The sequence below is a fragment of the Typopeltis vanoorti genome, chromosome 15 (assembly GCF_054136105.1).
Source record: "Typopeltis vanoorti isolate ZY-2024b chromosome 15, IOZ_Tvanoo_1.0, whole genome shotgun sequence".
NCBI lineage: Eukaryota > Metazoa > Arthropoda > Arachnida > Uropygi > Thelyphonidae > Typopeltis > Typopeltis vanoorti.
Window position 1 is genome coordinate 5,975,842 of NC_143563.1, and position 22,723 is coordinate 5,998,564.

At 38.7% G+C, this 22,723-nt stretch overlaps 1 protein-coding gene across 1 annotated transcript; it reads right to left on the reverse strand.

The window, feature by feature from the left end:
* Positions 1–1,008: 1,008 nt before the first annotated feature.
* On the reverse strand, positions 1,009–20,947 carry LOC150098328 (protein obstructor-E-like). The gene is made up of 4 exons (XM_090405624.1): positions 20,896–20,947; positions 16,109–16,297; positions 8,663–8,867; positions 1,009–1,321 (listed from the first exon to the last, which is right to left on the reverse strand). The coding sequence occupies exons 1-4, from the start codon at positions 20,930–20,932 to the stop codon at positions 1,207–1,209; spliced, it is 546 nt and encodes a 181-aa protein (XP_090261750.1). The 5' UTR covers positions 20,933–20,947; the 3' UTR covers positions 1,009–1,206.
* Positions 20,948–22,723: the final 1,776 nt, after the last annotated feature.

Below are 22,723 nucleotides of genomic sequence, written 5' to 3' on the forward strand. Positions count from 1 at the left end.
CAAATGAAAACGAATCTCACTTTAGTGTTGCCAAGTGCAAGGGTGTGCCTTTTCAACTGAGGGCAAGGGTTTCGTTAATGATAGTTCATTTCAAGTGGTCAATGAAGCAGAGATAATGGCAAGTAGAGATAATCTGCTTGCCATTATCCTGTGGGATAATGGCAAGCAGAATTAGGAGCCACATTGATAAGATAGTCGAATCAAATAATTGCAATGTGAAACAGAACTAAATTCAGCTCTTAGCAGGAAGGGAGTGAGCTTGGGGGTAACCCCTAGAAACTGAGTAAGTACTGTTGGTGTTGTTCAAATTACTCAGATCTTGACTAAAAAAAAGTTTGAAGAAATTAGTATTGTGATCATGAAATGCTTTTGTAGACATTTAAAGTGAATTAATTGCTTCAATTGTCTAATGTTAACGGAAAATTTTAGCCTTCGTAGCTCAGTTGGTTTCGACAATGCCATCTGGCTTGAAAAATCCTGGTTCCAATCCCATCTAGGATTCGTAGAAGCGTTAGCAGGCCCTTTGAATTGAAGGTGAGTTAGCCGGTCACTGGCAGAGTTTGGAAGGGGTTTTTCGTCCGCAAAGCAGGAAAATCGGCCAGAAATTCCGTCCAGCTTAAGAAAGGAATCTGATGAATCATAGAAAACGCACAATTAAAAAAAAAAACTGTGAATTAATCAAAATTGCAATTAATTTTGTTCGCATTACAAAAATGTCTCTGAGATAAAAATTCCAAATATGATTGCTCTTAAGTATTAAACAATTATATCACGTGCATTTCCAATTCTATCTGTGCCACTGACAATGAAAACTCTAGTCAGTTTGTGTGAAATTAAAAAAAAAAAAAGAAAGAAAAAAGAATAGCTCTACAATCATATACGAAAACGAACAACCACATTTAAAAGTAGATCTTTTTTAATTTCTTTCATTGAGACTTGTTAAATATTAACTATACAATGTCTTTCCTTCACAGCAATACCAATGGTGGGATTAGGAAGTTAATTTGGCCTCCCCCACTCCCTTGATGAGAGTTGTTGCATTCTTTTTTTTTCCTGTTTAAAATGAATTCGTTCTCAATTTCCTGAGTGGTCCTTCAGAACTTTTGCAAGTGTAGAGTGTGTTGTGTAACGAGAGAAATCCACGATAGTTGTAGAGTTGGTGTTTGTAGAACAGGTTGGGAGAGGGTTAAAGGTCGGGTTACGTCGTTATGCTTCCGGGTCAGGACCTCTCTGCCTTCTTCTGGAGGCCTTTCGCCTCGGTGACTCTTGGGGTGGCTTGGTTGCCTCTGAAGGTTTAATTGCATCTCCGTAGTATTTTTCACTGGAAAACACAAAAAATTAGAAATGTTAGAAAGGGAAGTAGGTGAAGGGTATGCAGCAGTTGTTATCGTTAAGAGCAATTAAACACCACACCGGAATACCAATAGCAATTGCCCATATTATGTACAACACACACACACACACACACACACACACACACACACACACACACACACACACACACACACCATAAGCAAAATACACACTGTCCAGTCAAAACCACCTAATAGTTCATAGGCGTTTTTTTTTTGGACTCTATAAGAGCTTTGAACATTTCTGGAGGCGTATTGTACTATGCAGATTGCTTCTCATAGATCTGTAAGTGTTCTTGGTTGAAAATTCTAAGGCCATATCTCACGATCCATGCAATTCCAGAGATGCTTTATTCGGATACGGTGTATTCAGCAGCTCATGGTAACACCTGGAAGTCGCTGTTGTTTGGTGAATCACGGGAGCAATGCCACAAAGTGACACCGCTCATTATCCTGGAGGAACATGTCTGTATCATCTGAGAAGACAGTTACCATGAAGGGAAATACTTAATTGACCACTATGGATAGTTACTTTGTAGCACTCATAGTACAGTCTACGGGTATCGAAGCTTCAAGAAATAATCTTAGAAAAACATCCCCTATATCATAACGATGCTGCTCTTGGATCTTGTGTTTGGATTAGTTCTAAGAACTTCCTAAAAATCTTTGATTCAATGCAGAAGACACACAGAGAGAGAGAGAGAGAGAGAGAGAGAGAGAGAGATAAAGTGGTGTTGGTTACGGTACATGGTTCTTTGAAAGCAATCCAGTTGGATATGGTGATGACGTTTGACGATGATGCATTTTGTCGTACTTGAAGGTAACATCGTTTGAGAATATAGCTTTGCGAAGATTGGAATGAATCCCGCTCTTGAACGTTGTGGAACATATTTGTGGAATTTGAATGTCGTGTGTGAGTTTAGCGCATCTGTTGTGCGTCGTGAGTGTTTTTTAAAAGTTGTTAATGAGGGTGAATGACAGGAAAACAAGTTAATTTCTTACCCCCAACATTTTTCCGGTTGCAATTTGCATCCTGTCCTTGATTAATTAACGAAACAGCTTTTCAACGTCGAGCAGCAGAATCAGTTCCCCTTCCATTTCGCGAGTGGGGAATACCACACACACTGATTTCATCTCCACTGTATTAACCTAATTTCTCCGAGTTGCTTCCGCAATGTAATGCAAATACTGACCTGCAGTAGTTCCCGTTTCGCACGTTACAAGCACGCCTTGACCTAGCCACACGAGGAGCACACCACAAGTTTCCAGTGATTTATGATTACGGGACCAAGCAAACGAGCACGCCTACGGAGTTAGGAAAGTCATAGTTAATTTGGGTTGACACCCACAGTTTCCGGTGAAGGAAGCTCCATCTACAGGAGAAAAGATCTCCACATGATTGTAATTTCGGAGTGAAAAAAGAACAAAAAAAAAAAAAAGACTCCTTGTCATAAACATTATTCCCGAGTGACGTCATTCATAAAATCAAATAAACAATAAATTCTTTAACGGCTGACGTTAGAGGACGCTATTCATTAACAGACAAATTTTTGGCTACAGAAGAAAGTGGCCAAAAATGGAACAGAATGACACAGCACTGCGGATTGCATATTATTAGCCGGAAGAGTGAGGGCTTGGTTTCAAATCGTAGTAGACATAAACATTGATGGTATTAGACTCAATGGGCAAGTCTTGAAGCGTAGCTAAAACTTCAAGTATGTGGGAAATAGATTTTCTAGTGATGGTAGTTTACATGAAGAGATAACGAAGTGGATTTCAGTGGATCAAATATTTTTAAACTGTGGTGTAAGTCTTTTACTTTGGGATAATTAGGTCATACCAACCACCGAACTTTTGATTAACAGAACTTATTTTTTGTTCATTTCGGTTTTTTTTTTTTTTTTTTTTTTTTGTGCATCGGAGACAAATAGCAAAAAAGAGACATAAATAGGACACATGCAGTGAAAATGAATACAACATAACAGATAAATACTTTCAGATATCTTGGATGCGAATCATATGAAGGAGATAAAGACATAAAATTAAAAACTTTAAAAATTTTTACAGATTATAGGCCTGATAAATAGAACACTCAACCCAAATATAGTACAAAAAGAAACGCGCTTAAAAAAATACAATTATTGAGCAGTGTCCACATTATTATACGGCAGGGAAATTTGAGCAATAAACTAACATTAAAATCAAGTGAAATGAGATTTATGAGAAGAACTGCAAAATACACATTATTAGACCAAAAAAGGAACGAAGACATTTTCAAAGAAAATGTCTTCGTTAAAATCAAATTAATAGAAGAAAAACTAAACAAGTATAAACAAAAATGGATTGAACATGTAAACCGAATGGCCAACACCCCGACATCCTAAACAAATATTAAAATATAAGCCAATTGGAAAGAGAAGGCAGGGTAGACCTCAAACAAGGATATTGGATGGATAATGAGACCGGAACAGACCAATATGGTCTATACCCGTATAGACATAACATAGAACGAAAGATAGAAAAAGAAATGTGTACATTAGGAATGGTTTGATACTAGAAAGTCTTGAAGAAATCATTGTGAAATATCGCTTGAAGTAGTTTTGACATATAATGAGAATGAATTTAGAACAAACCCTAAATAGAATGTAGGAAATGAATTGGAGGGAAAAGATCGAAAGGAGACCACAAAAAAGGCAGGTTAACCAAATAACAGAAGAGCTAGAAAAATAAAATAAAATAAAACTGTGCCGGGACATTGTTCATGAAGAACGAAATTGGGAAGACAGAAGTGAAGAGCTTTGATCTGCCTGATCTGATAGTTTCTGTTGGAGTAGTTGTTGCTAAAGAAAGAAAATGACGTTTCTGGCTCATGCACTGTCCACATACACTCCGTTTTGGCTAATGTCCTTCGCGATGCGTCCTACATTGCAAATAACAAGGTTCCTGATTCATCCAGAAAAAAAGAAGTGCGGAATTCCTTCTTCTCCAAGTCCCAAAAATCTCTGAATTCTAATGTATTCATTGCACTTCACGAGGTGGTCACGTGGCTGGTTTTTAAGAATTAAGCACGACCTTTTTTTAGTCAGCTCGATGAAGAGTTTCTGGGAACTACCGTAAGTGGATCATGTGCAAAACTTTCCGTACAGCCAATAGCTGTTCCAGATTAACAGTTCTACTGCACAAATATAGGCAGCTTTCAAAAATAAAATTTCAGGATTATCCTTAAAAATCCACTCGATGTCGTTTCACCTCTTTACAAACAACCCTCTGATAGAAACGATTGAATGGCAACATAATGACTTTCCTCCTAATATTGCAATTTATTTGATTTTTTTCACTAATTCAGGATACTTCCATTGTCAGAACAAATTATACAAGCAGATAGAAGGAACAGTTTGGGGTCTCCCATTTCCTCTAGCTAATTACTTCATGGAACGTTTTGAACAACATATTCTCTCAAAGGTTTTTTCATTTGAATTTGGTACAGATATATTTATAATGCTTTTGTTTTCTGTATGGAACTCCTGTTTGTCCGATTCCCATAAATTTCTTGAGAAAATTAATTCAGCGAACCCGAGAATCAAATTTACCGTAAAAGTAGAAGATATCAACAATATTCCTTTTATGTACGTTGTCGTTCTACGTCAACCTAATGGCAGTCCACAGTTCTCTGTATGCAGAAAACCAACTCAAACTGGCAAAAGCATTAATGCCAACTCATATATGCTCATAAAATTTGTTCCACTGCTTCTCTTCTAAATAATGAACTGTCTGTGATTAGAAATATCTTCATCTCTAATGGTATAAGGCAAAAACTATCGATAAAATAATGAATAATTATGCCCTTCACCTTACTCCTCCCCAAGAAGAAGTTTCAAGAATTTGCCATCCAGATGTTAAAGGACTATTAGAAAAAAACAGCAAGATTTCTTGGCCCAATTGATCTACAAGTTTCATTTTGTCTAGTTGGTAAACTAAGTATCTTCCTCATCTCTCCAAAAGGCAATTATCGTCCTCTCTCTCTTATCCTGGGGTTCACAGAATCCCTTGTTCTTGGGACCTGTCTTATTGTGGACAGACTGGTTGTTCTGCTCAAATTCGTCTTGGAGACCATTAAGAATATATTTCACTTCAAGACCCCGATAAATCTGATTTAGCAAGCCACGGCTTCTCTACAAAACATAGAATTCAGTGAAATAATACTAAAGTTCCATACAAAAGTTATTTTCTTCTGGAAAGATTGTATAAAGAAAGCCGCGAAACACACCTTCACAATCTTAACAAAAATGAATGCATTAAAATTTCTCAAATTTGGGAGGTTATCCTAACTAATATAGTTAGTTAGGAAACTATCTCCTCGAAACTCGGTTTTTAATTCCGCGTACAGACAAATCGGCCTTGAGAACACGCAATCTACAGACCAAAAGATACTAGTGGTGGTGGTGGTTGGCAGTAGATGGCGTCATATGTAGATGATGATGATAGGATTAGCAGTTCTATATAATTGGAGAGTAGAGTGTTCTCCCTCGATGAGTTCTTGGATTCCTTGGAGTGCTATGCAATAATAATAATTGCCGCCGACTAGAGGAACTTTTTTCTGCCGGTTCCCGAGTTAGTCGATCTCTGGCACGGGCTAGCGGGTTTTTTCTCCCGGAAACTCGGGTTTTTCTTCCCGTAAACTGAAGAAAATCAACCGTAGAACCCACACTATTTTCAGACATTAAAATATTGTGTTAGGGTTAGAGACCACGAGATGGCGGCACTAGCTTGCCGTCTTCTTCACTGCGTACCGATGAATCGTGATAGCCTTGGGCCAGCTATCTCTCTGATTGGCTACCAGTGGAGATTGAACTGCCCATTCAGTCTCCAAAAGTTAGATAGGGTAAACGGCCCCGCCTACTCCCTCTACGGGAACAACATAGGCGTTAGCTGATATTTGATTTTTTTTTATAATAATCGCCATTCGTGTGTTTCAAAAAACTGTAATAAATTAATTATTTAAATTTCAAATATTTTATTTTATTTTTTTGTTTTATTTTTTATTTTGATATATTTCTTGATATCAATTAATGTAGATGGAGTTATCCTCTTCCAGTCGATAGTGCATATAATTTCACGCGCTTTTAATTTAATTGTTATTCGCTTTCATATTTATCTCTCTTATTGTAGTTGTATCGAAAATGGCTATTATTATTATTATTATTATTATTATTATTATTATTATTATTATTATTATAAAATAAATCTCCATGGAGGTTTTTTTACAGTAAAAAAATTATTATAACTATGATTCATCGTGGGAGGTCCACTATTATACACACAGTTTATCATACCGCGCCTTAAAATATTTACTGTCTCTACGCTCACCACACTCTCAGGCAACGCATTCCAATCACCCTCCATGCAAAAAACCTGCTCCTCACTCCCTTGCTCACACTTCCTTATACAGCTTCCAAGGATGACCTCTTGTTCTCTTCCTGTCTTCACCCATTCTGTGCAAAACCTCCACGACATTAATCTGGTAATAACCTGTTAACAGCTTATTTCTCCATCAAATCTCCTCGCCTCCTTCTATCCACCAATTTCTGCAAATTGCATTTTGTCAATCTGACTTCATACTCTACATTCCAGAGACAAGAAACCACTTTAGTCAATCGCCTCTGAACTTTTTCCAACGCATCTTCATCTTTTTGAAAACCAGGTGACCAGATCTATGCACAGTAATCCATATGTGGCCTGATCAAAGCCTTGTATAAAGGAACCATAACATCCTTACTTCTACAAGTCAATGTCCTCCGCATCATTCCCATTATCCGCTGTGTGGTCTTCACAATTTTAGTAACATGTCCCCGAAATTTTAGGTCCGTGTCTACAATCACTCCCAGATCTCTCATCTCCTCTACCTCTTCCAAGATATTTCCACCGATTGTGTTCTTTACATCCCATCTCTACTTCCCAAATTTCAAAACCCTACTCTTTGCAACACTGAATTGATATCCCACTCATTTACCAATTCAGCCAATGTATAGTTGTCCATTTTGAAAAGCCACAGCATCCACTCTACTCGGGATGGCTCTCCCCAACTTTGCATCATCTGCAGTCACCATTCAGACCTCTCCAGATATCATTTACATACAAATTAAACAGCAATGGACCCAAAACATACCCTTGGGGTACACCACTAATAACTTTCCTCTTCTGGGATTTCGCTCCCCCATAGACAGCTCGCTGATACCTATCAGAGAGCCCATCTCCATTCCAGCGAACAAATCTACTGTTCTGCTCCATCCGTTCCAATTTAATTACCAGCTTGTCATGTGGCAATTTATCAAACGCCTTTGCAAAATCTAAATATACCACTATATATGCAACACCCTTATCCAACGCATTTGTCACTTTATTATAAAAAGTAAGCAGATTGCTAAAGCACGATCTTCCTTTAGTAAATCCATGATGGCCGCCAAAGAGTATTTTTCTGCTGTCAACCCAATTCTGAATCTTAGTCCTAACTAACTTCTCTAATACCTAAACAACCACTCCAGACACACACAGACTAGTCTATATAGTCTAGTCTATAATTCAAAATCCTCCCCTTATCACCTCCCTTATTAATTGAAACAATTTTACTCACTTTCTACTCTTTTGGAACTTGACCCAGTGAGAGACTCATGTTGAAAAGATACGCAAAAGCTGTTAACTCTTTGGCACATTCCCTCAAAACACGTGGTGAAATAGCATCAAGTTCCACAGCCTTATTTACATCAAGTCTATTCAATTCCTCATATACCTCCTGTTCACTTACTAACAGTTCCTCCTCCTCCTCCTCCTCCTCCTTTCCCACTGCTTTCAAGTTCTGCATGATGTCACATTCATAAGAACGAATGGCTATGAAACACAGTCAGTCATTCTTATTAATAAATAAATAAAACATTTTACTTAAGTGACTTCCGTATTGATTTATTATTATATCTTACATTTACGCCTCGATTTTTAAATCAATTCCATGCCTGTAACGGTATAATAAACTGCACATCTGCCCAGGAAAATATTTTAATGATGGCTGAAACAGTTCATGGAACGTCGTGATTAGGTAACCTTCCCCCCCCCCCCCCCGGGAATGGGCTTAAGAAAAAGTACCATGTTGAGTTTCTCTTGGGCAGTTTTCAGATTATCTGACCCTTTAACCATAGTATATCCTGTCAGAAATCTCACTAAATAAATAAATAAATATATTACAATTATTGCATGTACAATAATTCACTCGAAAGCATTCACTCGAAATTTCAGCAGCATTGACCACTGAAACTTACCATCCTTTAACATTGTCGGGGTCTTGACAGTCGCTGGTGCTGGAATCGAACACGAGACCGTAATGACAGGAAAGTAGTCGAGGCCGAGGAACTCCATCCTCCCCTCCGATGCAAGCGTAATGCAGGCGACAGTCCTCGGCGTGTGCGTAGCGCAGATAAACCCCTGCAGGGGCGCTGGAACTGGGACAGGAAAATCCTAGCAGCTCTGAAACAAGAAAATTGACTTTGGTTATTCTGCAGACAGGAAGGATTGACAATTCTCTCAGTGCAAGAAAGAAGCTCTGTCAGGGACTGCTTACAGCGTTATCAATAAATTAATGATGCTTTGCTTGCTGCCGCACGAAGCTAAGCTGCCACTTTGCTGATAGGAAGAGTATTATGGGGACTTGAACTATGGAGATACTGATTGACAGGAAGAAAGATCACGTGGCAGGAAGGAAGTAAGCCTGGTGTAGGGCGATGTTATTAAGTTCTTTAAGCTCAGCTAACAGAAGAAATCATACCAGGTTTGACAGCTGCAGCTGAATTATCGTTCAAGTGGTGAGACCAACCAAAACTCACCGAGAAAGATATAACAAAACTCCTCCAACGATTTATGATTTTCTAAAACAAGCAGGTGGCGCTTGCTTCACTTACATTTTTTTAAATTAGAACCAACTAGTCTTGGCCTTTTGGAATGCCTGGCTTAAAAGTATAAATGGAAAGAGAATGCAAGTGACAGTTGTTGCCTTTTGTGTCATTAATCATAATTTGTATTACTATGTTAATATCGTCTGTTCAGCGGTATATTTTCAGAGTTTCTTCTGGGAGAATTAAAACTTATTTTTAACCTTGAGAACCAGCTGTAAATGGTCATCTAATTTTCAGGGTTTCCCAAGCTGTGTTCCGGGAAAGGTGAATAAGTGTTCCGCGAGAAGTTCTCCTGGAATTTGTCATTTAAGTTTTCTAAGCATTTTTCATGAATAAATATTTTATAGTGAAAATATTCTGAGGAGAATAATATTCGTCAATATGTTGAAAAGCTCAGACCCAGAACGTCTATTAACATCTGTGTATCGTTAATTTTCACACATCAAAACCTTTCAACATTTGGGAAACGGAATACCGCTGTTATGACCGGTCATAAAAATTGCCTGCAACCAGATTATAACAATGGGCGGCGTATTCTCTGTTCTCAAAACTGAAAGAAATAACATCTGTGTTGCAAATGTCAGTGACCAAGCTGCATATTTTTAAATATGGAAATATTCATGAATTATCGTTAATTTTTACATATCGAAACCTTTCAACATTTGAGATTGGGAATACCGCTGTTTATGACCGATCATAAAAATTGTCTGCAAGCCGATTACAACAATGGCGTCGTATCCTTTGTTCTCAAAACTGAAAGAAATAACATCTGTGTTGCAAATGTTAGTGACCAATCAGAAAGGAAGTATAAAGAAAATTTTTGCACTAAAATTGAAGATCGAGTTAATCTGTATCCGGTTCTCAAATCTAGTAATACTGAATACTTTCTGCACAACTTCGTATTGTAGGGTGAAAGCGCTTGTTTCGAAACCGTAGTGCTGTGATTTTTTAAAAGTAATAGGCCTACAGATTTAAATTTTAATATGAATAAGATGCAAGGAACTTTGTTTAATTTTGGTGTTAAGAAATCTCTTATTGAAGGTGTTTGTGACGGAACAGATAGTGAGTCATCCACCTGAAGCCTACAAAGATCTCCAGGATCTCCAAAAGGAGGGGGAAACTACCAGCACACAGATGAAAAAGTCAGCATTCACTCGTAAGTACTTATAATAATATTATAAATATATTTGATGATCGGAATGGGATATGTCAATGGAAATCAGCACAAATTAATTTAATGATGTTTATGTTTAATTGATGTTTAATTAATTATTAATTAATAATACAAATCAGCTAAATTACCAATTAATTATTAATTAATACATTACAAAATAACCAAGGTATTCCGTGAAAATTTCAGGATTTGCGAAGTGTTCCATCGTAGGAAAAGTTTGGGAAACGCTGATCTAATTGATGACTAGAATCAAGGTTTTCTCCTCACAATTACACAGAATGAAAGTTGGCGCCAGATGCGAAAACACTAGAAGTAATATTATATGCAAGATATGTTTAAAAAACAAAAGAAAAGCACAGCAAAAATAGCACATGCGTCTCCTTCAAATTCTTACATAATATTTGTAATAGCTATGTATGATTTGATGTTATTATTTTTTTAAGTCCTAGCTAAAATCCGTAGTACATTAGCGTGGTATTAATGCTAAATAATATACTATATGTTTAGCATCTTTAGTAGGGTGGGATCTATATAAAACAATTAATGTGAAGATTTTTAAAAAAAGTACTTTAAATTGTGCCACCATAAGCAACCACAAGTTTGGCGGCTGCAATCATTCAAGGTGTTACGTGAAGTGGGCTAACTTTTTTTTAATTTTTTTTTAATAAAAATAAAAATTTTTATATAAAAATTTATATAAAAATATATTTTTATATATTTTTATATAAATTTTATATAAACTTTATATAAAATTTTATATAAAACGATATAAAATTTATATCAGCTCCAGACACCAAATTTGGAACTTTCCAGGCCTCCTCTAAGCACGGTAGTCTTGCAGCTGGTGATGAAATCATTTTTCACTTAAAGACAATCACAAACATCCACACCCGTAGTGGGTTTCTGTGTGTGCGAGACCTTGTTCTGGTGGTGCCCTCTAGTGAGAAAGAGTTAAATGATGATAAAAAAATATATTAAAAAAACAGCGGAATTGGAATACAGAATGCAGTTGCTCTATTCTAAAGATGCTTGAAAAACGATTTCAACCGAAGCTTGATATTTGGGTCGACAGGAAGTTTGCGTTAAGTGAGGTGTGAAGAAGAATGTGCAGTTGAATTCGTATTAATTTGGTTCAAAAATAGAAAGCAGGTGCTAGTCAAGTTGCTGACTTCGAGTGTTTTTTGACGAAAATCCAGCACCTATAAATCACTTCCATTAAAATTTACTTACTAAAAATAGTTCGACATATATCATGATAATAATACGATAGTGCTACACTTTACTATTCTTTCAAATTGTTTCCTCAAGCAATATAGTGAACAGCATTAGTTTCAAGGATTTAGGCTTATTACAGCCATTTCCCCGCTTTCGTAGCTATCACTAGCCTCTCTAATAGACAACCTGATTTTTATTTTTTTCAGATAGTTTTATAGTGAAGTACATATGTTGAGGACCTTCCTATTTGAATATTCTTTAAATATGCAAATAAGAAGGTCTATGCATCATCCATACTCCTGCTCCACCCAATCTTGTCTACACTGCTTGGAAAGAAGTCAACGAACACCGCTATGGGCAAGATGCGTCGTGCCATGTAATGAGTCACGTGTTTGTAGCCAGTATAATTTGGAAGAATGCGATGCTCCCGAGTCAATGCAACTGGGTCCGAGTGATATGGCTGCGAGAAGGGAACTTATGGAGTTTGAAAGAAGCGTTGTGATAGGATACTATATTGCAGGTCTTTTCAACAATTTCAAATTGTTGAAAAATTGGGTCATTCCAGGTGAACAATCAGTGATACCATACTGAGATGGAACCACAGGGAGTCACCTGCAAGTGCTACCTGCAGTGAATGACCCACCACACTCAATGAACATGACGTAGGAAGCAAGGGAAGTTGTGTTATGGAGTGACGAATCTTGCTATGCCCTCCAATTAGCAGATAGAATGGTGACGGAAGCCCAATGAACGTCTCTTACCAGAGTGCGCAACCCCAACTATGAAATTCAGAAGTGTGATGGTCCTTTCCTGTTTCTACTGGTTTGTCCTCGGCGACCTCTGTGATACCACGAACATTGAATATATCTGAACATTGCAATGCTTACTACTTTGTGGCGTTTCTATACCCCATTCTACCCCCATTGTCTTTTCTGGCAAAAAAATGTACCATGTCATAAGGCTGTTGCTGTAACTGCGTAGTTTGTGGACACGAACGTTACCACACTTGACTGGCCTCCACAGAGCTTTGATTTCAACCCTATTGAATATCTGTGAGATGAACTGGAGCATCGAGGGAGGTCAACGGACGTCTGCTCCACAATAGTACAGGACCTCATTACAGGCCTATAGGAAGAATGGTCAAAACATTCCCATTGATCGTCATCTTACGTTTGTGGAACGCATGTCCCATAGGATTGTTGGAGTCATCGCAGTAAAAGGAGGTCCTACATCTCATTTGGGTGGGCACCACGGGTGTTTGTTCCTCACACTATGGTGTCCGTTGATCTCCTTCCAAGCACTGTATTTTCCCTATTAGTGGTTCTTGATTTTTGGTTATCGATTGCTGTGCCCAGACTTTAAAATAAGATCGAAGATAAGAACCTCTGGATGCCATGGGATGAAGACAATTAAGTGGTTTCGCTTAAAAGAGGAGAGTGTGAGGAATCGTTTTAGGGAGAGGGTGTTAGAGAGGATTTCGGATGGACTGGAAAGTGTACAAGATTGTGGAAACATAATTCAAAAGTAATCCCACACAATGAAAATGCTAGAAAGGGTTCTTGATGGTAGATTGAGGAAGGAGGTGGAGATTGCAAAGGAACAATTTGGCTTCATGCCTGGTAGATCAACAACAGATGCTATCTTTGGGTTACGGCAGATGATGGAAAAGTATCAAGAGAAACAAAGGGAGCTACATCTGGCATTTATTGATCTGGAGAAAGCATACGATAGAGTGCCAAGGCAAGAAGTCTGAGGGAGAAGAAGGTGCCGGAGAAATATGTCAGGTTGGTGCGGAAATGTACAGAAATGTGAAGACAAGTGTTCGGACCTGTCTGGGACAGACAGAAAGTTTTCAAGAAACAGTTGGCTTGCATCAAGGGTCAGCATTAAGTCCGTTTCTGTTTAATATTGTGATGGAGGTGGTAACAGAGGAGGTGAGAGAAGATGCGCCTTGGACAATGTTGTATGCAGATGACATCTTGCTGTTTGCAGAGAAGAAGCGGGAACTAAACTGGAAACTTGGAGAATAGTACTGGAAGAGAGAGGTATGAGACTGAGCAGAAGTAAGACAGAGTATATGTGTTGCACAGTGGGCGGCGGACAGGAGACAGATCTGGAGCTGGAAGGAAATGTCATCAGGAAGGTGAGTGACTTTAGATACTTAGGTTCAACAGTGGAAGAAGATGGAGGAGATGAGAAGGAAGCGGGATGCAGGATACAAGCAGGTTGGAGGAACTGGAGGGAGATGGCTGGAGTGTTATGTGATAAGAGGGTGCCAATCAATCTGAAAGGCAAAATTTATAGGACAGTAGTGAGGCCAGCTATGACATATGCTATAGAAACTGTGGCCCTGAGGAAAAATAACATCACAGGATGGAGGTAGCAGAGATGAGAATGCTTAGGTGGATGTGCGGTGTGATCAGAAAGGATCGTCTGAGAAATGACTATGTGAGGGGAACAGTGAAAGTTACGAACTTAGGAGCGAAAACACAGGAGGCAAGGTTGAGATGGTTTGGTCATGTGATGAGGAGGGAGGGCGAATATGTGTGAAGAAGGGTCATGCAGATGGATGTGCAAGGAAGGCGGAAGCGTGGGCGGCCAAAGAAGAGATGGAGGGAGCTGGTAGAAGAGGACTTGAGGATGAAGAACTTGGATGTGGTGACAGCCCAAGACAGGAAGGTGTGGAGGAGATTCATCAAACAGTGACCCCACTTAAGTGGGAGAAGCTGCAGAAGAAGAAGAGAAGAGAGTGGTTCTTGATTTACTTCATTCATTATTTCTTCTTCTTTTTTTTCTTCTATGATTAAATAGGTATTTTTGCTCTCATAATTCGGCTATTATTAACCTTTCTTTATGTTTATTATAGAGATTTATTTTCCATAAAATAGTATTCCGTACAGATAATACAAACTTCCTATTTTTGATTGTAAATTTGTAATATTTTATTGTAAAGTTAAAATTAGTGTAAACTTATCATCTAGTCGGTCACAGAATTCATTACTCGTGTTATTTTTAGACATTTGGCAGTTAGGAGAATGACAGGACTTCGCTTCTTTAGATTGTAAAACGCCTAAGTTCAATTCTCGTCATGAAAAAGAAGAATCTTTGTATGGCCTTTTTCAACTGGAGGTGAGTTAGCCAATCTCATACTGAGCGAGAAAGGTTTTCCTTCCAGCGTCTGTAAAATCGGCCAACGAACACACATAGTTAACAAACAAAAATGCAATTAGTGGGAAGTGGACAGCGCAGTGTGCAGATGGATGATTAATTGGAGTAGGCGGCGTGTTATGTGGAGAGGAGCGCTCTCGTGCGATAAATTCTTGCACTAGTAGATAATATCAGGGAACACAACAATCCCTACTAATTCAAGATGCTCATTCACACTTTAATTGTATCCATAATTCATATAAGTTAATAATAATTCTTAGAATATTATTTTATATTTGTCTTTCCTGTACTATTTTAAATAAAATGTTTATTTTTACCTTATCAAATGCTTTGGGAAAAATCTATAAATGTGATACGTGTATAAATGCCTAACCAACCCAATCTCCATCACTAATTAATTATCACCTACACTAGGGATGACCAACCTATGACGCATGCGCCAAACGTGACGCATTGGACCTCGACAAAAATAATTTAAAAGTAAACTTATTTATGCAAAAAAATTAACCAAAAACCGATCTGTAGACAAAAGCTGAAACTTAGTAATTATTTTTAGCGATTTTATTGTTTCGGGCACATCCTTTGCGCCTGTTTAATCCTGAGGCGCCAAGCATTAGCAACAGCAGTGAGTCGTAAGCTTTGCCAGTCAGTTTACAATTGATACTCGTGCGATACGGAGTTGTATTTTGTTCATCCTCTGTGAACACTTACAGTTTTGTATTTTATCTAAAATGAAGTCTTGATTTTATATTAATTCAATATATTATGTCTATATTAAATATGTCTATATTAACATATTTTATAGGGAGTTTTTAACGGTACAAGACTGTGTGACGCTTCGGAACTCGTAAGTGAAAAGATTGGCACATGGAACGTAAAAGGTTGGCCACCCCTGACCTACACATTTCCGAATCTGCAGTATCCCAATAAGCACAGATCTTTTTTTTTTTTTTTGTGTGTGTGTGTGTGTGTGTGTGTGTGTGTGTGTGTGTGTGTGTGTGTGTGTGTGTGTGTGTGTGTGTGTGTGTGTTTGGTTCTGTACTTTCTGCATGAGTTTTGACTCTCTGTTTAGCAAGAGGCAATAATGTGGATGATACCCGAGTTAATGAAACCCTACATTCCCTATTCGATCGAATTTCCAGGAGGAGAGAAAATATGGGGTCAGTTAAAAGGAATTCAATACAACGGAAATGATTGAAAAGGCAACCGACGATGTGTAAATGATTTCGGAGACGGATTGCGCGTATGATGGTACCTACCTTCAGGCTTACATTCTGGTACGAGATCAGGCCAATCGCAGGTCGCTTTTTCCTTATTGAACACCAGTCCTGGAGGACACACAGTCTCAGTGGATGCTCCATCGACGCATTGGAAGAATCGAGTGCAGTCGGACTTGTGGGCGTAGATTCCATTCTTTCGGGGACAGTTGGGAGAGGACTGTGCAGGCTCTGGAAATATGAATGAATAATTAGTGGTCAGTGTGGTTTGGTGCCGCATGATAGCGGTCATTGCAGAAGGAAACTGAAAACGCTAATTATCGACTTCATAATTTCGTAAATCTCAACAAAAGGTAGGAAGTGCATGCTACGGAAAGTGATTGGAATCGGGAAAGTACAAATTCCAATAAGAAAAGTCATATGGAAAACAAACGGTGGAGAATAAAACAGGATTATATTGATTAAATCACACACGATAATGATCTACAATAAATTGTTTCGTTTGCACACCACAGCACTTGACCACACAAAGGAAGACTTTGTTTCGAATCTAGTCGGCTGCTAGAAGAAATTTTTCTAAGCTTTTTTTCGACCGGTTCCCGAGTTAGTCGATCTCTGGTACGAGCAAGCGGGTATTTTCTCCCGGAAACTCGGGTTTTTCGTTCTGTAAACTCAAAAAAATCGACTGAAGAACCCACATTATTTCAGATATTAAATATATTGTGTTAGGGTTCAGGACCACGAGATGGCGACATTTGTTAAGCCGTCTCTCTTCACTGTGCACCGCTTAATTAGTGATAGCCTTGGGCCAACTATCTCTGATTGGATACCAGTGGAGATTGAACTGACCATTCAGTCTCCAAAAGTTAGGTAGGGCTAAAATAGCCTCGCTTACTTCCTATACGGGAATAAAAAGGTGTTAACTGATTTTTTTTTAATATAAATTGTTTCGTCATGCGTTTATTTAAAAGGACACAGAAGAACTGATGGGACGAGTTTACTCTGACTGAATACAAAAGTAGCTTGCTATAGACACAGGTAATCGCATATACACATCTACGATATACAAACTTGTACACAATAATAAAACTATCCGCATACTCAGTTGAGGTTACGTTACTCCTTCGATACTTTCATGGCAAACTTTTATCTACCTTGTAAGAATAAGATTACTACAATACACATATTATTGTGTAGTGTTCATTATTCATAGTGAATAAGTTATGGAGACACAGCACACGTGTTAGAATAATTATTTTACTTATCATTAAGAAAGTAACATTCGACGTTTCAACCTCTGCATTGAGGTCATCATCAAGAAACATCCATATATACAAGCTATATGACACGGTCCTATAGAATTTGTTTTATTTTTATTATTTCCTTCTTTATTTATTTTATCTTATATATATATGTATGTTTTCCTGATGATGACCTCAGTACAGAGGTCGAAACGTCGAATGTCACTTTCTTAATAATAAGTAAAGTAATTATTCCAGCGTGTGTTGTGTCTCCATAAAGTCTTCACTATGAATTTATTGCGTAATATTATTGTGTAGTAACTGGATGTCGAATCTATTCACATAGTAAAGCTGTACAGCAGTGTCACACATTTGGCTCTTCTTTATCTTTACTTGCTATTTTTTTTCTTTCTTGCAACATTCCTTTCGTGTTGTCACCACTTTTGCAAGCCCCTCAGCTTCTCTAAGGAAATGCTATGGATTGTCTTCTGTAAAGCGGGTTTTTCGCCATAATAACAAGCAGATAGGAAACATACTCAATTATTACATGTAAAATATTATTTTCACAGCTTCAGTTGTATCGACCACAATATGACTAAGACTTCCACTGGTGATTCCAGTCCTCAGAGTCAGCTCCTATTGACGTCTGTTAAAGAGCCACTCAGCTATCCAATGCACAAACCGATTATCTCAATCCGTTTGTATACGAATCTACCATGCAGCAGTCTGTCAAATGGATTTTTAAAATAAATAATTACGTCTATGAGATGACAGCCGTTTTCTGAGAGAGAGATCTGGCTTGTGTTTTGCAAAATAATGTGAAAATTAGAAACAAATACTACGCAACAAAGAAACGAACAAACAGTAAGAGCTAAATCAGTCTAGATCAGAGGTTCACGAAGTGGGGGATGCGCCTCCTTTTGGGGCAGACACGACAAGTTTTCTGAGAGGACATATGTTGTTCATATAAAAAAGTGAACAAACATTTTTGTAAAAAATCCTTTGCTTGCTTGAGGTAGTTGAGATGTAACTGAAATTCAATCCCAGAATTGAAACTCACACCGCCTCAGCGATTTTAGACATAACTGACTTTCTCATAACCATTGCAAATGTATTTTTAAAGTTTGCATTCATCGACAAAAACGATGCTTTATAGCAAAACTTTATACGTATTAAAACATTTATATTTAGCTTCATATTACAATATATATTCCTATTTATTTGTACATGGCGGCCATAAATTTACTTCTCCCCTTTGGAGGTATCTAGCTAAAACTAATACACGGAATGAGACCACATTTTATGTTGAGACTTTCGAAGGCATGGGGAGATGAATTCCGCGAAAAAAAAAAAAATTAGTAACAAAAGTCGCCGATAGGGGAAATTTTGGCGATGGCGGAGTTGAAAGCAGTCAAATATTTGCAGTAAACTCAGGTAAAAAGGTTTATGAAAATTTTCAAGACATGCAAACTTGCATGTCTTGAAATAGAACATAAAACTGCTATGAACATCCAATCCGACTCCTTACACTTAGCAGTAGCGCATGTCGCACACTGGATGCAATTTGTTGCACATTGAAAATCGTGTATGTGGTCCAGGGGGACCCTGATTCTGATGAATAAAACATTATTTCCTGTGAGTTCAATCATTACATTAATTTCTGTGTCTCTCTCAAGTTGTTGTTTTAGTTTAATTATTATTATCATTGTAACCACCACATATCCAGCTGGAATGAGTGACGCGACTGTCGCTTACACCGTCGAAATGTTATTATTCCATTTTATTTGCCTTTAATGTAATTATCCGCTTTTTTCGGCTTCTCCAGCGCCAAAATTTCCCCGATCGGCGACTTTTCGTACTAAATCTTTTTTTTCAAGGAAATCATCTCCCCATGCTTTCAAAAGTCTCAATATAAAATTTGGTCTCATTCCGTTTATTGGTTTTAGCTACAGATGCCTCCATCTGTAGCTAAACATTTTTGGATGACTCAACGAGTAAACGTTTGATAATCTCCGATCTAGGCTGAAAGTGAACTAGACTAGATAAATCAACTGAAGAATTCACACTACAGTGCTTAGGAAGAAGTCAACGGACACCATAGTGTGAGGAACAAATAGCCATGGCACCCTCCTTAATAAGATGTACGACCTGCTTTCGCTCAAATTACTGCAGCAATCCTACTAGACATACTTTCCACAAATGCGTACGACAGCGATCAATGGGAATTTTGGACCATTCTTCCTGTGAACAATTGTGTGTGTGTGTGTGTGTGTGTGTGTGTGTGTGTGTGTGTGTGTGTGTGTGTGTGTGTGTGTGTGTGTGTGTGTGTGTGTGTGTGTGTGTGTGGGAGGGTGTCCCTTGACCCTACCCGACGCTCCAGTTCATCCTAAGATGTTCAATATGGTTGAAATCAGGGCTCTGGGGAGGGCTGTCAAGTGGGGTGACGTTAATTTCCACAAACCACTCAGTTACAGCAACAACCTTATGACACGGTGCACTGTCTTGCTGAAAGAGACGATGGTCAGTTCCGTAGAAGCACTGCAAAGTAAGAAGCATCGCATTCTCCAGAATGTTCAGATAGATCTAGGAGTTCATTGTTTGTAGCCCCACAAACAGGGGTCCGAGGCAAAACCATGAAAAACAGTACCATACCATCACATCTCTACTCGAAATTTCATAGTTCGAGTTACGCACTCTGGTAAGAGATATACACCGAGCATCCGTCACACCCACGTCCGTCCATCTGCTCGGTAGACGGTGTAACGTGATTTCACGCTCCATAACTTTCCAAGCTTCCATGTGCCACAGTGCACGCTATTCGCACTACTGAAGAAGATGATGAATGTTGGTTGGGGTAAGGTGGGGGCTTGCATATTGCGGTTCTACCATGGAAACCCATGTTATGAGCCTCGGTTCTGAATGTTGTTGTTGTTGTGCAGATTCGTGTTATAGTAGATTCTCAGAACTCCGCATTCAACGTGTCAGCAGACTTTACATGTTATCCTTCGTTGTACTTACGGTCGCGTTCGGTGAGTGAGGCGAGTCGTCCACTGAGGGTATCACTTGCAGTTCACCTCCTGCACTTCCATCTGAGTATGGTATCACTGATTGTTGACTTGGGATGGCCCAATTTGTCAACAATTTACCGAACAGATAAACCTGCAACATGGCATCTGATCACAATGCCCCTTTCAAACTCTGTCAGTTCCCTTCTCGCAGCCATTTCATGCGGACACAGTCACACTGACTTGGGAGCATCATATTCCTCCAATTTATAACCGCTAGAAGCACGTGACTCGTTACATGGCACCTTTGCCTATGGGATTGTTCCGTTAAGCAGTGTATATTTTTAACAACTATTTAAAAATAACCAACATGAGCTGTGGAGTAATATGCGACGAGCAAAGACAATTACTATATTTCTACTTATATAAAACCCCTATGGTAATTTGTCAAATAATTGTTTGTTGTTCTTTTCACGTCGTACTGTTTCCTTTTTATTAATATTAATTACTTGTAGTTAGAAAACAATTTAGGATTTTAATCAGGCTTATCTAGAATACATAGTTTGATGCATTCAGTACTTACGAAGATCTGGCCGGCTGCTGCAATCCACATCTCGCATGGAATCGCATCGGAGGTAGATAGGGGCGCTCTTATCATTAAACACCAGTCCGTCGGGACACAGGCTTTCAGTTACGCTTCCGTTACGGCATTCATAGTAGCGATCGCACTGCTTCTTATCCGGAAAATATCCGTTTGATTCTGTGCAAATTGAAGAGGAAGCATGCTGTTGTTTGCGAGTATCCTCCCGTGCAGGTGGAGCAGCCTGACGAACAGGAGTTTCTTGTCTTCTGCTGGGCTGTTCTCGAAGGACTTGGCGAACAGGAACTGCGTCTGGAGGAGAATCTTCTTGGGGGGAAGGTCTTCTTCTGGTAGGAGACTGGTACTCAGGAAGCTCTTGTCTTCTGTGAGTTCTCTGCTCACGAGGAGCCTGACGAACTAGAACTGGGTCGGGAGCAGAATTTTCTGTGGGAGGATTTCTTCTCGAAGGAGATTGGTACTCGGGGAGTCCTTGGCTTCTGGGGATCTGCTCTCGAGGAACATGACGAGCTGGAACTGGGTCAGGAGCTGCATCTTCTGGTGGAGGAATTCTTCTGGAGGGAAGTTGATACTCAGGAAGTTCCTGTCTTTTAGGAGTCTGCTCTCTGGTGACTTCTCGAACGGGAACATGATCAAGAATAGCTTCTTCCTGCGGAATTAGATATAAGGAAGGATCACGAGAGGATGGGTGATGGGAGGAGTCCCTCGATGATTGGCGTCTGGACTGACCCGTTACTGAAAACAAACGTACACAAAGTTAGTACTTTTCCCTCTGTTCTACCAAGTTATGATTTAATACTTAAGTAGCGTAAATTTAGAGATTAACCATAATTGGTTCATTCATTACTTTTTTTCGTTGCAGGCTTAGGTTATGTTTTGATCAGAAAGTTGTGATGAATTCAGATCTGTTTTAGAAATCTGACGGTTTGCCATTTAGCACATCAGAATGCTCATTTGGTACATATAAACAAATTAAATTTTATATTCAAAATGCATTTGTGTTAGTATCCCCATACACGTTTGAGGTCACAACACCCATAACATAAGAGTATCATGTATTCGAAAGCAGTTAATGGAAAGAAGGGACTTGTTGATATATTTCTTGAACAGTTCGAAGTTGTAGTCTTTCAGCAGCTGTTAGCATTTTTTTTTATCTTAGAGGATAGAAGAAGGAATAATGGCAGCCAATTAAATGGAATAGCACTGATGAATGCATTTGTGGAAAAGAAACAGGATGTCTATAAGAAAGTGTCTTGGGTCAGTGAAAGAAGGGTCTTCTATTAAATGGATTGACCTTTTTTGGATAGTTTCGAGCAAATTATGAATATTTTTGAAGCACCAACTCAAATGTGTGAACAGTATTCTAAAGTTAGGCAGATAAAAATAAATGAGCTAATGCCTTTTATCTCTTATAGGGAGAAGGCGAGGCCGGTTTAGCCGTATCTAACTTTTGGAGACTGGGTGGGCAGTTCAATCTTCACTGGTAGCGAATCAGAGATAACTGGCCCACGACTATTACTAATTATATACGACATCCGATGAAAAGAAGCGGCTGACAGGTGCTACCATCTCATGGTCACTAATACTCACACTATTAATGTCTGAAAATAGTATGTATTCTACGGTCTAGAATACACAATGTTTAAAGACGAAAAACCCGAGTTTCGGGGAGAAAAAACCTTGCCCATCCAGAGATCGACTAACTCTGAAGCGGTCGAAAAAATGCTTAGAAAAAGTTCATCCGGCCAGCGTCTAGCATCGACTTGGGATGCATTTTCTTGGGCGGCCTAGCGCTGTGAACGCACAGATCACT

Excerpts from the sequence above, each read along its gene's own strand:
- LOC150098328 (XM_090405624.1), bottom strand. The coding sequence starts at position 20,932 with ATGCGAGATGTGGATTGCAGCAGCCGGCCAGATCTTC. Across the intron at positions 16,298-20,895 it reads CAGCAGCCGGCCAGATCTTC|AGCCTGCACAGTCCTCTCCC; the intron begins GTAAGTACTGAA and ends TCATATTTCCAG. Across the intron at positions 8,868-16,108 it reads ACCAGAATGTAAGCCTGAAG|AGCTGCTAGGATTTTCCTGT; the intron begins GTAGGTACCATC and ends TTCTTGTTTCAG.